At 37.0% G+C, this 16,251-nt stretch overlaps 2 protein-coding genes across 2 annotated transcripts; one reads left to right on the forward strand and one right to left on the reverse strand.

Annotated features, from left to right (window-relative positions):
• Window positions 1–652: 652 nt before the first annotated feature.
• Window positions 653–8,442, reverse strand: LOC107189869 (facilitated trehalose transporter Tret1-like). The gene is made up of 3 exons (XM_015578551.1): window positions 8,310–8,442; window positions 2,217–2,662; window positions 653–1,555 (listed from the first exon to the last, which is right to left on the reverse strand). Exons 1-3 carry the CDS (start codon window positions 8,440–8,442, stop codon window positions 653–655), a joined length of 1,482 nt encoding a protein of 493 aa, XP_015434037.1.
• Window positions 8,443–11,279: 2,837 nt separating this feature from the next.
• On the forward strand, window positions 11,280–14,015 carry LOC107189880 (globin). Its single transcript, XM_015578562.1, has 3 exons — window positions 11,280–11,455; window positions 12,832–13,057; window positions 13,884–14,015. The coding sequence occupies exons 1-3, from the start codon at window positions 11,301–11,303 to the stop codon at window positions 14,013–14,015; spliced, it is 513 nt and encodes a 170-aa protein (XP_015434048.1). The 5' UTR covers window positions 11,280–11,300.
• Window positions 14,016–16,251: the final 2,236 nt, after the last annotated feature.

The following is a 16,251-nucleotide window of genomic DNA, read 5'->3' on the forward strand; positions in this document are numbered from 1 at the left end:
TTTCGCTGCCCCATTACAGAGAAACAGAGGCAGGTTTGTATTTCTTGTTTGTATTTCTGACGAATTCCGAGAACATCCATAACACACAGAAACCTCAGAATCACTGATCAATTTTGAGTAATCAACATCTGAACAGGGTTACATTTCAGTTCTTACAAATGTTAAACAAAATATAAGTTAATTAATGTACAATATGTCAGATCAATATAATTGCTATGTTCACAATAAATAAAAATGTATTCATCATTTTGTCACATATGTATAGTATAATGACCATACCAATACAGTTGCAGCTGCATGTATCTACTATACTATAATACATAGATGTAGGTGCAACTGTATTGGTATGGTCATTAGATATTGATGTTACACACGCACCGTCAAAATATATCGTTATGAAGGGTAAGAAGTTATTCACAGCCGATACCATGACCACTACATTTCTTAGTCTTAACAATGAAGGCGAAGTAAGTATTACGGAATGTTTACATTTATTTTACTCGTAATCATCGTAATGTTAATAATAATGATTGATACCTATATCTGTACATATATTACATTTGGAATCATATTCAAAACAATAATATATATTAATTAGCTCTGTGACATTAGTTTACCATAAACCAGCAGCGAATCTTAAATTAATGAACTATCAAGCTACATGAGCTTCGCTCAACTCCTCTTTCTTTGTCGCGTTACACGTTTTTCCGTTCAACATCTCTTGTATTGCCATGAATGATTTACGCGATGTTTCTGGCATAATAAAGATTGCAGTAGTTGCTATTACAATCTCGATACCACCAAAAATGTAGAAAATTGTTTCATTGCCCCACGCGTCGCTCACAATTTGATAACATTTCGCTACAATGACTGCAAGCACGGCTCCATACATGTTTGCGACAGCAGTTGCCCAACTTCTCACGCTCATTGGAAAGATTTCCGAAGAGACTACTGATGGGATGCTTGTTAAACCGAGAGAAAGAGCAATGTAATAAACTATGATAGCGACTAGTGGTATCGCAGAGAACTGTTGAACTTTGAATCCTCTTTTATCAAGAAGAAAATACGTTCCTAAAATACAAACGCATATGGCAACAATATACGTTGACACCAGGAAAAGAGGTTTTCTACCAATTCTGTCAATTATAAATGCGGCTACCCCAATAGATAGTGCGCTTATTGCACCCAGGATAAGAAGGACCATATAGGTATTAAGCTGTAAATTCATATTCGTGATTAGAATCCCGGAAAACGATTGGATAGCTATCATTCCAGAAAATTGTTGACCCGCCAACAGTAATAGCAAGAGAAGAAGTGCTTTTCGGTGCACAGGTATTGTGAACAGGTCTTTTAAGTCACCGTGCTTTTCGTGGTTTATAAACTCGTCTATTTCTTTCATTTCCTTCTTGTTGTTCGTTGTTCCCCTTAGCCATATTAAAGACAGTTCGGCCTCTTTCTCGTTACCCTTCTTCAAATAATAGTAGGGCGATTCCGGTATCCAAGGTAATAATAAAATGAAGAGGACTGTTGGCACCGCACAAATGATTGCAACCAACTGCAACAGTAATTCAGAATTTTAGGGTAACCTATAATAGTATTAAATGAGGGAAAATAGCAGGAAAGCTGCTTTCTTTTCTACAGGGCGTAACAAAAATATTGGAGGACCCGGAAATGGGAAACTCGTGAGGTGACTTGAAACAAGTTTTTCCTTAGCAAAAATGTTATCCGAGGCTTCGTTAACGAGATATTAACGAAAAACCCTGACCAATCATCTCACCAGTCTTCCATTTCCGGGTCCTCCAACATTTTTGTTACACCCTGTATTACCACTGGGTGTTAATACTGAATAGCTAAGCTACGAAGAATACGAATGATACTTTAGAGAAAGAATGCAATGATGGAGTGAAATTTATTGTAGGTGAATGCAACAAGGGGAAGGCACGGTTGTGGAAATCGAAAGTATGCACACATACATTTACATCACAATTATTTAAATTATATAAAATCGCAAACTTCAATCATACATTTTTCACTGAGCACCGTGATATTAATTTTTGAAACAAGCATCAACAAATCACAAATTTATTGCGAGCAAGCTACACCATTTTTATCAGAAAAATATCACTACATTTAAGCGCATACCAAGGAGAATGATGAATGAATAAAGTGACTAGTAAACATTTACTTTACATTAATTATAAATCCATAAAAATTACCTGCATGTCTGCAAATGAACCAATTCCATAAACGATCATGTGTCCTAGATTAAGTAATAAACCCATCGTCATGCTAGCAGCCCCTCTAATCCTTGTCTCGACGAGTTCACCAAGATATAGCGGAACCACAGCGAAATAAGATCCAATCGGAAAACCACATAAAAATCGCGCCGCAAACAAATACACCCAACTTTTGGCGTAGTAAATGAGTATCCAACTGGCAAGGAATGGTATAGAAGTTAGGTAGAGATACCATTTTCTGCCGATTCGATCTACTAGCAAAGCAGATACAATTGGTCCGAAGCAGGATCCTATAGGTAATGCACTGACCACCCACGATTCTTCGCTAGAAGTTAAATGAAAATCCGAAGACCTCTTTTGATAGCTGAGTAAACTAATCGATGGCCAGGCGTAGCTCAATCCGGAAGAGAGTATTGTTAGATTAACTATAAGTAAAAATATTATTTTTAAGTTAATGTCTATTTCAATATTAAAAGAAAAAAGGTAGGGAACTATGATATGAAGCAATTTGAAAAGAAATAAGAAAAGTTATTGTCCTAAAAGCAATTGATTCTTATTTTTTTTGGGTTTTTTGAAATTTTAGTATTAAAAAAAATAAGGCGGTTATTCTGATTCAGAATTTAACACACATGATTCAACAGGCATAACAAACAAACATTTCTGCTGCGAAATTGCTACAATGATACAGACTCCCAAAGTTTGTGATATTTACCAATTTCTATAAAAACCACCTTCACAAAAGAATCGTTATCTCCGCAACTATTAAAAATACGAACTTGATTCTTGTTTAATTTTGAGGAGAAAGAATTATTCTTTAACTACTTTTTGTTTCATACGAAGAGTTATTTTTGCAATACAGAAATATTATAGATATTTCGGTTTTATAAATATGACGCCTGGTACAAGTCTGTAAAACTTTGACGAAATATGCCCGCATTTTGTGATCGTCATCTTTAAAATTCATTTTTATAATTCGTGGATATTCTATTGCACAATGGAACGAACTACAGTGGACTCTAACTATATAGGGAGTAACGAAAATGTTGGAGGACCCGGAAATGGAAGACTCGTGAGGTGATTTGAAATAAGTTTTTCCTTAGAAAAAATGTTATCGGAAGCTTTGTTAACGAGATATTAACGAAAAACCCCGACTAATCAGAGCGCAAGTTTGTTGGTCGCGTTCCCGCGGTAACGTTGGCTACCAATCGCAGCGCGTAGCTAACGTTACTGCAGGAACTCGGCCAACAAACTCGCGCTCTGATTGGTCGGGGTTTTTCGTTAATATCTCGTTAACAAAGCTTCGGATAACATTTTTGCTAAGGAAAAACTTGCATCAAATCACCTCACGCGTCTCTCATTTCCAGGTTTCTAACATTTTTGTTACACCCTGTGTTGCCATGGTCGGAGCTGTAGGGGAGTAAAATGGCAATGAGTTCAGAGCCCCCTCCATGCTAAGTTCTATCGTCATAGCCTCGGCGCCTGCGCAAAAGGTGGATCGTGCTGGTGCGCCGGCTTACGCAACGTGGTGGGAGAGCGAATTTGTATGCTTGAAAGTACGTATGATGGGAATGTGTCTCGCGTGGCGATATGTTTAGTGGCAATATAGTTAGAGTTCACTGTACTCAGTTTTGTGTCAGAATTATAGAACTTTTGATAGACATAAGATAGAGGGATAAAATTTTCGAGGTTAACACTCGCCGGGCGAACTCAGAGGCCAGTTAGATCCGTGTTTATAAACAGTTGAACGTTGGCAGTCGTCTTGAAGTCTTGAGTTACTTCACTCCTTACTCTCCTGCTTCGATTACGGAGTGAAAAGACGAAATCTATTAGCATTCATTTTAGCAGTGAGCAAGCAGCTCGAATATAAAGTAGTACTTGATATCGTAAAAGAATGAGTGATGAGCATGAAAATGTGCCCCTGTACCGGTACGCGTCTGTGCGTGGCGTGTGCGTGAGTCCGTCGAACTCGGGGGCCTCATGACATCGTATGCACTAATTTGTAGTATTATTATTACACCTTATTAGTGTAACATATACATACAACCAGATAGCGCATGACGCCTTGAAGACGTCTACTTTACGGCTATTGTAGGTTTAAGGCGCCTTTAAGCCGTCCTCAAGGCATCATTGGGCGTCATGTGCTATCTGGGTAAGGTGTTCAACCATTAGTGGGGAAAAATTTAATAGGTGATTCTTGGAGGTAAAATAAGACGAAAATAAAAAATAACGAAATTGCGACAAATGCTTCGTTTGTTAGTTATAAGCGTTTAAAAGTATCCCTAAATGATGGTAATCCGCATGGCACGGACTGTCAGCGGGGCAGGGCTGGTAAGGAGCGTACAGTCACGCTAAAGACTCAACGACGTACAGGAAAAGTACAGTCTCCTCTCGATTATCGTCCTGAACTGGGGTCCGGGTCGGGACAATAATCTTATAGGGAGATATGCTTCAGTCCCTCGTAAATTCGTTTTTTGCTCGAAGCCCCCCCCCCTCTCCTGTTGTGGAGATAATGCCTGGACAATAATCGTGTAGAACAAGCCGTACGATAATCGAGAGGAGTCTTGTAAGTAGAATTAAGCTATCTACTTACCCGGTAGAAGATGTCAGGAACTTATGACGGCGGTATTTGATTCGAATTCACTTGTATCGCATTAACCCTGATTACTCTATATACTAAATATCATTTTTCTGCACACCACTCGGGGGCCACTTGGCCACGATGCCGAGGGCGTGCGAGTCTGGATATTGTAAAACACTCTCTTGTCTTCTGCAGTGCGACTACCCGCGGATTGCCTGTATGTGTTGCTGCCATCTATGAAGACCTTGCCTATTATGTTTCCGGCTGTCCCTTCTGAAATTAACTTGTAAAAAAGAAGCTTTAACGTCGAATACTAACTCCATGCTAGAAATGGTTCATGTTACACAGAATGTATGTGATTCACAATTCTCTTAGTTTATTTTATGTAGTTTCTTTAGGAGCGACAAATTTCATCTTAGTTTCTATCAAATACACGGTTCATATTATCCATGTTTATTGTATATTCCTTTGTGGGTACAAGAACCTCAAACAGTTGGGGTAAGATCGAAGTAGTAGTCGCCCCGCGGGCGCGCGAGTTCACGGGGTCATAGCCGCGGTGACCCCTCGCGTTGCCCGCAGGGCGTCCGGACTGAGGAATGACGCTCAGGGTGCCACCCCTGCGCGGACAGTCCAAAAGAGGAAGACAGTGTCGAGAGGTGACCCCTCGATGCTATCGAATGGAAAAGGTGGGACGGTTAAACTCCGTCCCATGGGGGAGGGGGGGGGGGCGTCGATGCCCTTCTGGGGAGGAGCATGGGCGGGATCGGTCGGCATGGCAGGGTCGGTATTACCTTCCCTACTCGATTATATTCGTAAGAAGATATTTACATTTCCTGCGAATTTTATCGAATAATCAGGGTTAATACGATACAAGTGGATTCGAATCAAATACCACCGTCACAAGTTATTGACATCTTCTACCGGGTAAGTAGACAACTATCCCACTATGACAGTTTCTAAAGTAATTTATAAAAATAAGAGCAAATGTAGGAATTTAGTTTTTCTCGTAAGTATCTTATTGGGTTCAAATTAAATAGAAAACTCGTTGGATCCAATGAAAGTTTTGTCTTTTATTGTATTTCACAGAGCCCTATAGGTTATAAATGCATAAAATCCGCAGTCTACTTATTACTCATCCTCGAATTTCTCCTCCAATGTCGAATCCCTTACTGATCGGTAGACTCAAGATACCCCCCTCCCCCGTTTTTAAACTACCGAACCTATATCGTACACGCATTTCTGTGTTAAACAAGCATTATTCTCCGAGTTGCGACCCAACGCAGGTAGGCGTTGGTCGTAACGCTTATCGCGGTCACCAAATCGTCATAAACAGGGATTCCTGAACAGCTACACATCACGTGCAATACATTCGCGGTCCTTAAGATCGTTTCTTATATTTCGGCGCTGACTTCCAGGAATTCAAGAAACAATACATACACCAAACCCCATTTCTTCCAACTCATACTACCACCTCTTGAACCACCTATACCAACAAAAATTCAGCATTTTTCACCAATCACGAGTCGACCCGTTTCAGTAAGCATCTATAAATTCATGCATTCACCAGAATACATTCAACCGTCAACAAAAACACATCGATCAGTCAGAATACAACCAATACACACATACATCACATTGGTAAGTTTATATTAAAGTCAAAGTGTGTTACTAAGTTGTGTTAATCGTTTAAAACACATATTACCACACACCATCACACCATCTTTCCAACGAGCTCCTCGGCAATAATTTACCAAAGAGCAGTGGTTAATCACGAGTTTAATGTAGAATAAAGAACCAACTTTAGAAATATTTATTGTGCGTTAAACGTATTTCGTTTATATGTCCAAGCTCGTATCAAGTTCTTACTACATGTAATAAATATAAAATTACGATTAATAGAACAACCAGTCAACGGATTACAACAAAATAATAACCAACGGTTGGTTTGAGCTAATATTTTTCAACAAACAAATCATCTATCTTTAATCAACTCTGAATTACTTCGTCTCTTGAACTGTCTTTAACCAACTCGGGAATAAGTATACATGGAAACACATACAATAACTGTTTTAACCAACTTCGATGAGTACAATGATTCAGACCTTGATTAAAGACAGTTCAAAGGAAAAAAGTGATATAAAGTTGGTTACACAATAGTGTACATACAATTGTTTAAAAATATATTATTGTATGTATGTATGTTACTTTGCCATGGGTCGGAACACATAGTATTGGTTAAGACTAGATTTTCCCACTCACTTCTATTCAACAGTTAGGTGATTTAAAGGTAATCCTGTAGATAAACCTAATGCAAAACTAAGAGGTCTCCAATTCACATCAAAGTGAAAATGTCAATATTTTCTCTTGAATATCTCTGAAACTAAAACCGGGCGGTTGTAATATGTGTAGAGACAAGTTGTTCAGAATGATGGTCTTGACAACGTACTCCAAGGTCGTCGAATTCAGCAAACTGTCTTTTTTTCAGTACAGTGGACTCTAACTATATTGCTACTGAACATATTACCACGCGAGGGACTTTCCCTCAACACGACTTTAGCTCTCCCACCACGTTGCGCACGCCGGCGCACCAGTACGACCCAGCTTTTGCGCAGGCGCTGACACCGAGGGTATGACAATAGAACTTAGCATGGAGGGGGCTCTGAACACATTGCCATTTTACTCCCCGACAACCCCGACCGTGGCAATATAGTTAGAGTTCACTGTAATTACCATTTTTTTTACAAGTTGCTTGTAGAGGGTGTGAAAAAATCTATATGTCGCGGCTACCATAGCAGTCAGTGTACCCTCACGAGCCAACTCGGCTTCCAATAGGGAAAAAAATGGTGTAAGAGTAAGGGCCTCATACCATTTGGTATTTGGAATTATTGGAATGTATGCCAAATTAACATTCAATTTAACATTTATTTCACTACCTGGAATAAATTTACCAAGTGGTAGAAGACTTTTCTTCTACGCTACTTTTTCCCCTAGCGGAAGCGGAGTTTGCTTGTGGGTGTACATACACTGACGTGCAAGCTCGGCTTCTGCTAGAGGAAAAGTAACGTGGGTCTCCTACTACTTGGTTTCGGAAGTTACTGAAATTCATGCGAAATTAACATTCAGTTTAACATTTATTTCAATATTTGAATTACATTTACTAAGTGGTATGCGTCCCTTTACCGACGTCACTTTTTCTCCCAGCGGAAGCTGTGTTTGCACGTCGGTGTACCTATATTTTAGTATTGTATTCTAGTAATATGTAACATTATAATATATGTAATATTGCAATACTAATATGATACTATAATGTAATGTACAATATAATACTATAATGTATTACATACATATTATGTAATACGTGTAATACATATTGATTGGTGAAGATTATTTTTTTATCCATTTTTTTCAAATTACAAAACATGAAACATGCATAAAATGTAGGATAGTAGGTACACTATGTATTGTCAGTGATAAAATTGATGAGAAAAATTTACCTATTACACAAGCAATTAATTGTGGGTAGAGTTTAGTATCCTTGGTAGTATCTTCTGTAGAATCTGCGTGATCTTTCTGATCATTTATTGTAGTTACATCTGTTACAACATCTGTTTTACCTGGCTCGGTCATTTCGTTGCTGTCGTGTATTTTCTGTAAAAAATATTACTTCGATGAATCTAATATGATTTCAACAGGTTCATTTTCTTTTCATAACAATTATAATATAAGAAGGAACAGAACGCCCCGATAATGAACTGAGTAATTATATTTCTTTGATTAACGAAATACATTTAATTTCAAATACAATGTATAAAGTCAAGGTTGTCTACATATCCTGTTTCCAATTTGTACGTGAATTTCATACGAAGAGTATGAATCAATGTCGCAAGTTTGTCACCTGTCAGGTGCACATCTATATGCTTTTGTCATAGAGAAGTGTCTATATAATCATTGCACGTTATATTGCAAATAACAGGATAGTCACAAAAGGCTTCATTGTATGTTCGTAAAAACACTTAATTTTCGTTATTTTCATGTTGATATCGTCTCGTAATATACATAATTATACGGTGTACAATGTTCTTCCCCAGATAGCACATAACGTCTTAAACACGTACATTTTACGACTATTTTAGGTCTAAGGCGCCTTGAAGCCGTATTCAAGGCATCATTAGACGTCGTGTGCTATCTGGGTCTAATAAACCACGAACGATATCTTCTTTCATTTACAGGTAGCTTTTATTCCATTCGTGAAGGCATTGCCACACTACGAGGGAATTATACAGGGTGGGCCAAAGACTTACCATTTCAAATATCTTTAAAACTATAAGGTTCATAGAAATATTTGTTTAACCAAAATTGCATAGTACGAAGAGAGCCACCCGATGGCGCTAATAGTTTTTTTTACAGGTGGAGGTACTTTGGATATTTCAAGGTCACCTCCATTTTTTTAAATGGATCGGTATGTTTTTGTTTCCGTAGATTGATAGAGGAGTTTAAAACGAGTTCAACGACCTAGTACATAAGGTCATTGAAGGTCATAAAAAGTAGAGAGGAAACGACAATGCTTACGATTTACTTCACTGAAAATAATCATTGTTTGAAGGACACTTTAATAAGTTTGCAGAATAAGATAGACATGATAAGAGTAGTATCGTATTGGTCAACCGGGCACGATATATCCGTTTGAAGAGCAAGTCGATATGCGAATTTCTGTGCTTGAAAGTACGTGTGAAGGGGAAGTGCCTCGAGTGGCAACATGTTCAGTGGCAATATAGTAAGTGACCACTGTACTGAAAATACTCTAAAGAGTGTCGAGTTTGGGCTTATTTTTATCAGGAAAATCTTCCCAATTCATTCCCGACACTTTCATGAAAGTATATTGAAAAATATTGTAAAAGTTCAAATTTTCATTCTCTATTTGTTTTTTTCTTTGTACCGATCCGTGTCGGGACAGACAAAATAAATATAGCTTTAAGCGACCCATAGATAATAAGTGTTCAGACTCCAAATGAAACGGTCGTCGAGCTTGTGGTACAGAACGCCGATTTAGAAGTTCAGGAACTTAATTTGGGTGTAAAAATGGGAATTTCAAAACCAAACTTGGTAAGCATGTATTTAATATCCATATTTATTAAAAGAATACAAAATTAATAAGTAATTTCTAATAATACTTTTCTTTACAAATAAAATAAAAAATTTTCTTCTGAACTCCTAAATCGGCGTTCTGTACCACTGTGAGGCGGATCGAATCATTAAATACGATTAGCGTTTCGGAGAACATGGAATTCAACGATCAAAGTGTCAAGAATTTTATTCGATTAACCGATTTAACTAGTGATGATCGGTGAAAAGAAACTTACCTGTTTAATCGTTTAAATGTGTGGCATTAATAACGTCGATACAGCGGAGGGGGTAGATGTAAAACAGCATTAGATAGACCGTGGCGGTTAGTCGAGCTCGAAGAACGAGGTAGTCACCGTCCAACCGTCTCTGTGATTGAGTGAATTGAAACGACGTGACGGTACGTGGCACGTGACATATCACACTGAATTACGGTAATTGTAATAACTTGAATCGACTGCATGCTCCCTCATAACTGGTGGTCATGATCTGATCCAGACAGATCTGTCTATTTAACGGTCCAACTACCATCATATTATTCGTTTTATCCGGGACAATTCTGTGGTGGGTTCTGTCCATGCGTTTAAGGTGGTTCATACCTGACTCTTTAGTTAATAAAGCATCATATTACTAATTGATATTAAACACCCACTAATACATTTTAATAGAATATAAAAATTATATCTATGAATTTCAATGACATTTCCAATGATCATCCTTCATTATATTATAAATAAAAAATATATTTTGCTTAGTCGTATGATTCCACTGTGTTCGTTTCTGGTATAATATATATGGTATCTTATATTATATATTCTTGGTCAATATTTAATATTCTTATGTGTAAAGTTAATTATATACTCGTGCATTATAATTTCGAAAATTAGAATTCACTAAAATAGAAAATAAGTAAAACATGTTTTATATTTATTTGAATTTCGCGGGCATGACCCTACGTCAACATAGTTCCAATAACCATCCAACTACAGACACATCCTGGACTTTACTGTCAAATATCTTCCTAGAATATTCGGCATGGTACAAAATTTAATTCATTACCAGGATTTATACTTTCAGTACCTAGTTTTTGGTTAACAGTTCCAGTTCCTGTGAAAATAAATGGTTGTAGTAGAAACTGCCATAACAACTGTGTTAAAAACTGAATTATTGACAAGCTTTTTCTTATTTATTTCATCGACGACCTAGTCTCAAAATTTAATAAACAATCTGTATGAACTTTATTTAATTATCTAGTCTTTCGAATTTGGCACGAACCACCTTAAACCTCGCGAAATTTCCTTTTGACTGAATGAAATTTGGTGATTTCCATTTGCGAAGGATATTTGGACAGTTCATCGCGAACAATGGAAACGTTCCTTCGTTTATTCGGGATTTCCTCCAACGACAATAGAATCGACCAAGCGACGGGTTTAACGGAGAAACAGAAGAGATTAGTTCAAAACACGTGGGCTGTGGTTAGAAAGGACGAAGTGGGCTCCGGAATTGCCGTGATGACCGCGTAAGTGCCTATATTCGTAATCTGCTTTTGACAGTCGTTACAGAAACTACACCCGATCCTCGATTTAAGCGAACTATAAGGTCAATGTCCCTATTTCTAATCATGTCACTATTTCTGCTCAGTACGTATATTTTTTATTTAATGTAAAAAGTTAAATAATATATTAGTTGTGCAAAAAATTATTTAAATTCGTTCAGTATTTCCGTATAAAATGCTACAGCCCTCTGTTCCACAGAGGGCAGGATTTTAATAAAAATAAATTTAATAAGTGCGTCCGTCGTAATGAAATGTGAGTTACAGGTGGACGCTGCGTTTTTTCTAAAAAAAAATTACGGAATCTTTAATATTGTTAGCCAAATTATATAATAGGGATATTTTGTATTTCATATTACATTAACTGTTATTAAGCTAAAATGTTTTTAAAAATATTTTTATGTAAATTAAATTATAAAGGGAGGTTTAAATTTTATATTTAATAAGTTTTTCTGTCGATTGTTGCATAAATAAATAATACACATCGATTTCTGCGACAACAGAACTCTTACATGATTAGAATTAAGGACATTGACCTTGTACGTTCCACGTGTTTTATTTTACAAAGCAGCAAGCAAAACTATGTAAAAGAAAAATCCCGTGTACACTACCCAGATAGCACAAGACGCCCAATAACTTGTAGACGGCTTAAAGAAGCCTTAGACCCAAAATAGCCGTAAAAAGGACGTCTTTAAGACATCATGTGCTATCTGGGTACAAGTATATTTATTCCACACTAATATTGTTACCATTAATACGAAACGTGCGTAAGAAAATGCAGAACATCAAATTTATAAATATTCGAAGAAAAATGATCTACATACGTGGCACCAGTATTTGATCAATTTTGCACGAGTCAAGCGAAATAATGTTAGAATTACGTAATAAGCAAAATCAAGTATGAGTTTTCAATTAATTTCTGTGTAATTGCAATAAATACAACAGAAAATAGATTTTCTGACCGCGTAAGAAGGGGACCGTGTAAGTCGAGGAATGAATGTAATTCTAATGATTTAATTCCGCAATGAATTAATTCTGGTTAGTTTACCGCTCGATGCACTGCGGGAATACAAAGATATGAATGTCATTGTTTCGACGTCTTGTTCTGCATACATTATATCCCGTGGCTCGCGTTACAATGATATCTTACTATCTAATATAAGGTCTTCAAAGTTTTTACAGAAGTAGAAAGTGCAGAGAATTTCTCGATCCTAAGGTTACTTACAAAAAATATTTTGTATAAAAATGTGTTTCTAGAATCAGCAAAACGACAAACCGTTTATACGTCGTTTGTTTTAGGATCAATATGTGAAGAATTTCAATTGTCATACAATACATTGCAGATTTTTTAACAAATACCCAGAAACACAGCGACAGTTCAGCGCATTCAAGGATATTCCATTAAACGAACTGCCAAACAATAAAAGGTTTCAGGCTCATTGCACCAGCGTAATTACGGCCTTAAGTAATGTCATCGATTCCTTGCACGACCCAGGATTAATGGAGGCAAGTCTGATCGGCTTAGCTGAGAGGCATAAAAAACGCGGTCAAAGAAAAGTGGAATTTCAGGTATTTCAATCATTTGACGAATTCGAGTGCTATTGTAAAATATACAGGGTGTAAGAAAAATGTTAGAGAACCCGGAAATGGGAGACTCGTGAGGCGATTTGAAACAAGTTTTTCCTTAGCAAAAATGTTATCCGAGGCTTTGTTAACGAGATATTAACAAAAAACCCCGACCAATCAGAGCGCGAGTCTGCCGGCCAAGTTCCCGTGGTAACGTTAGCTACCAATCGCAGCGCGTCTGTCCATTACATTCCGTTTCCACTTACGTATTACCAGCACGAATATGTGCATTACAGATGAATCTTAAAATTCGATTTTGTTGAAAATTAAGCCTCAGGTGAAAAAATGTTATTCTATATTTTCGATTTATTGTATCACGTAGAATCACCCAGCGCCTCGATTATATTACCCGTCCGTCTACAACCGGTGTACAATGAACACGGTGCGCCGACGTAGTAAAAAATGCATTTCCATATATGTATATCACGGAAACTAAGACCGAGCAGTGGTACCATGTATAGGAAAAATTGTTCAAAATGATGACCTTGACAACATATTTCAAGGTCATAAAAATCGGCGGGGAATCGTTGAAGTAAATAATTACCGATAGAAGTAATATTACCTAAGTCACTTTTTTAAATAAAATGCAATGTACCGGCGTATTTTATGTATTGTTTTTTATTTAATACTTCGACGGGATTATACTCAATTTGGAATTATACTATAATATACTATACTATATGAAAGTAGTCCACTGCTAACATGATTAAAGAGTTTCACCGGCCGATAATTTTCCGAACTACAGTCCATGAACATATTTGGTTTCTAGAATTTGAAGGATGTAATACTGGAAGTTCTTCATCAAGCATTGAGAAAACAATTCACTCCGGAAGTAACTGAAGCGTGGGACAAAACCCTAAATGCAGTGTTCACGAAAATATATCAAGTTTATGCAGTTTGAAGAAGAAACATCGATGAATACGTAATGACAATGCGTTAAATAATAAATATTGTATATAAAATGAACTCTTTTACATTTTTGATACAGTCACAACGATTATAATCTTTCGAATGATGGCGGCAGCCGAACGACAGTCGAACGCCTGCGCTTGCCGCCTTTGAGTACCACTGCCAGCGTCGCAGATTTTACTAAACTATTTAGCTTCTGTATTGAACACAAAACGTGTCTTACCATTTCTGTTTATGCTTTCCGGAAGAAAAATGTTTACTGTATCTGCTGACGTAGTCAGATTATGTCCTGCACCCTTACTTTTTGAAATAAATTGAAAAATATATGTAAAAATTGGTGCATTTCGGGTGACCTTTTCCCTTTAATCGTTGTTTAAACATGTTTAAATGTTAATAATGCGATAACAACGTAGACCATTTTATCCGAGAGAGTTTACAGAATAATTTGATGCAACGATCAACTGAATAGCTATTAATGTTTGAACACAGAAAATGTTCATATTCGAAAATTTGCATTTTTTTTTAATCAAATTTCTCGGAAACTGAGGGCGATGGCAAAAAACTGTTTACGGATTCGTATTCAGCACAAAAAAATCTATAAAAATCAGTATAAATGTTCTTTGGGAAAAAAACATGTTGACCAGTGTAATCTAAATCTTCTAATTATTCCTTCACTTTATACTTTCTCGGCAGATTGCCGTCCGTCGAGTCCGTCGTGACTATCGGTGAGAAGAAAGACTTTTTTCGACGAGTCGACGCGACAGCTGAACGAGGGAAGATCAAGAAAAGATTACATTCCCGGGTATCGGTGATACAACGCTAATGCAACGATGAAACTTTTTTATTTTTGATTCGTTGTTAATGAAACTTTTACTAGTATATTGGTGAGATTTTTCTGATTAAAATAATACCAAATACGACATAGTTTGGATCATATTTACTCATGTAGAAACTGATAACAATTCATATTCGTTCTTTATTGCTTCTTATAAATCATAAGTAAATATGGTCCAAATTACGTCGTATTTGGTATCATTTTAATCAGAAAAATCTCACCAATATACTAGTAAAAGTTTTATTAACAACGAATCAAAAATAAAATAATTTCATCGTTGCATTAACTCCCCTTGTCCAGCCGTCGGTTCGTGAAAGGGAAGCCGTCGCGGCACGCCGAGCAAAAAATTATACGCTTGACTGGTTCCACGGCCCCCTTCCCCAGTGGTGGGGATGTCGACTTCACACTTATCGTGAGCAAGCCGACTCACTCTTATCAGGACATTACTGCATTCCGGGTGAAATAAAAATGGAATGGTGTAATGAAAACATTATTAAACTCGTAGAGACTTACTGTAGCCAAGAATCGTAGAATATTTTTTCTACAGTTTGTGTCACTTTTCATTATTTTTGGTTCAAAAAGTTGTAGTAATTTTTTAAAATCTTCGGTCGACATTCTACAGAAATTTCGGAACATTTCATATCCTTCTTATTCCTGCAAGTCCCTTAACAAATGACTTCCACTATACCTATGTCTGTTTTTAAACAGTGAAGTTTGCCACCATCGTTTATCTTGTTTCCTTCAGTTTTATTTTTTGCACTTAACTTTAGCACAATAAAAGCAGCACTTGCACAAACTAATTTCTTCTTATTCATTATTTCACAATCTGCTCGCGGTCAGTGTTCGGATCAATTGCGAACAGAAATGAATTCGTTCCAGTGTGGTCGTATGGCGAGCATTTCAGTTGAACACGAGCGGGCCCTTGCAACCCCTTGCGAGCACGAGCGAGCGCTCGCTCGTGCTCGCTCGCTTGGTGAGTACCTGGCTTAATGTAATCCTGACTTAGAAAAAATGTTCTTAAGTGAAATCGATAAGTTGGGGTAAATATATATTAGGAGACATCAGTCCTTTACCAAAAATTCACATGAATAAATACAAAGCATCTCTGACAAATTACTTTTGTTTCTGATATAAAAAGATCGTTCCACGAAAGTCACTACTTAAAATACGTAACAGTCGCTTACCATTTTTTTGTAGCTTATGTTCACTTCGGCGGCAGTCTTCTTCACATTCACCTGCTACTCTAAGTGCAATTCAGTCGTTTTATAAACTTTAACTTAACGTCATTTGAAAACCGATAAGATGTTTTTATATGAGAAACAATGATAATCATCAAAGTATTGCACAATTGCGATTACTATCGTGTGTCTTTGAATATGGCTGATATCATAAT

The sequence above is a fragment of the Dufourea novaeangliae genome, unplaced genomic scaffold, assembly GCF_001272555.1.
Source record: "Dufourea novaeangliae isolate 0120121106 unplaced genomic scaffold, ASM127255v1 scaffold11, whole genome shotgun sequence".
Taxonomy (NCBI): domain Eukaryota; kingdom Metazoa; phylum Arthropoda; class Insecta; order Hymenoptera; family Halictidae; genus Dufourea; species Dufourea novaeangliae.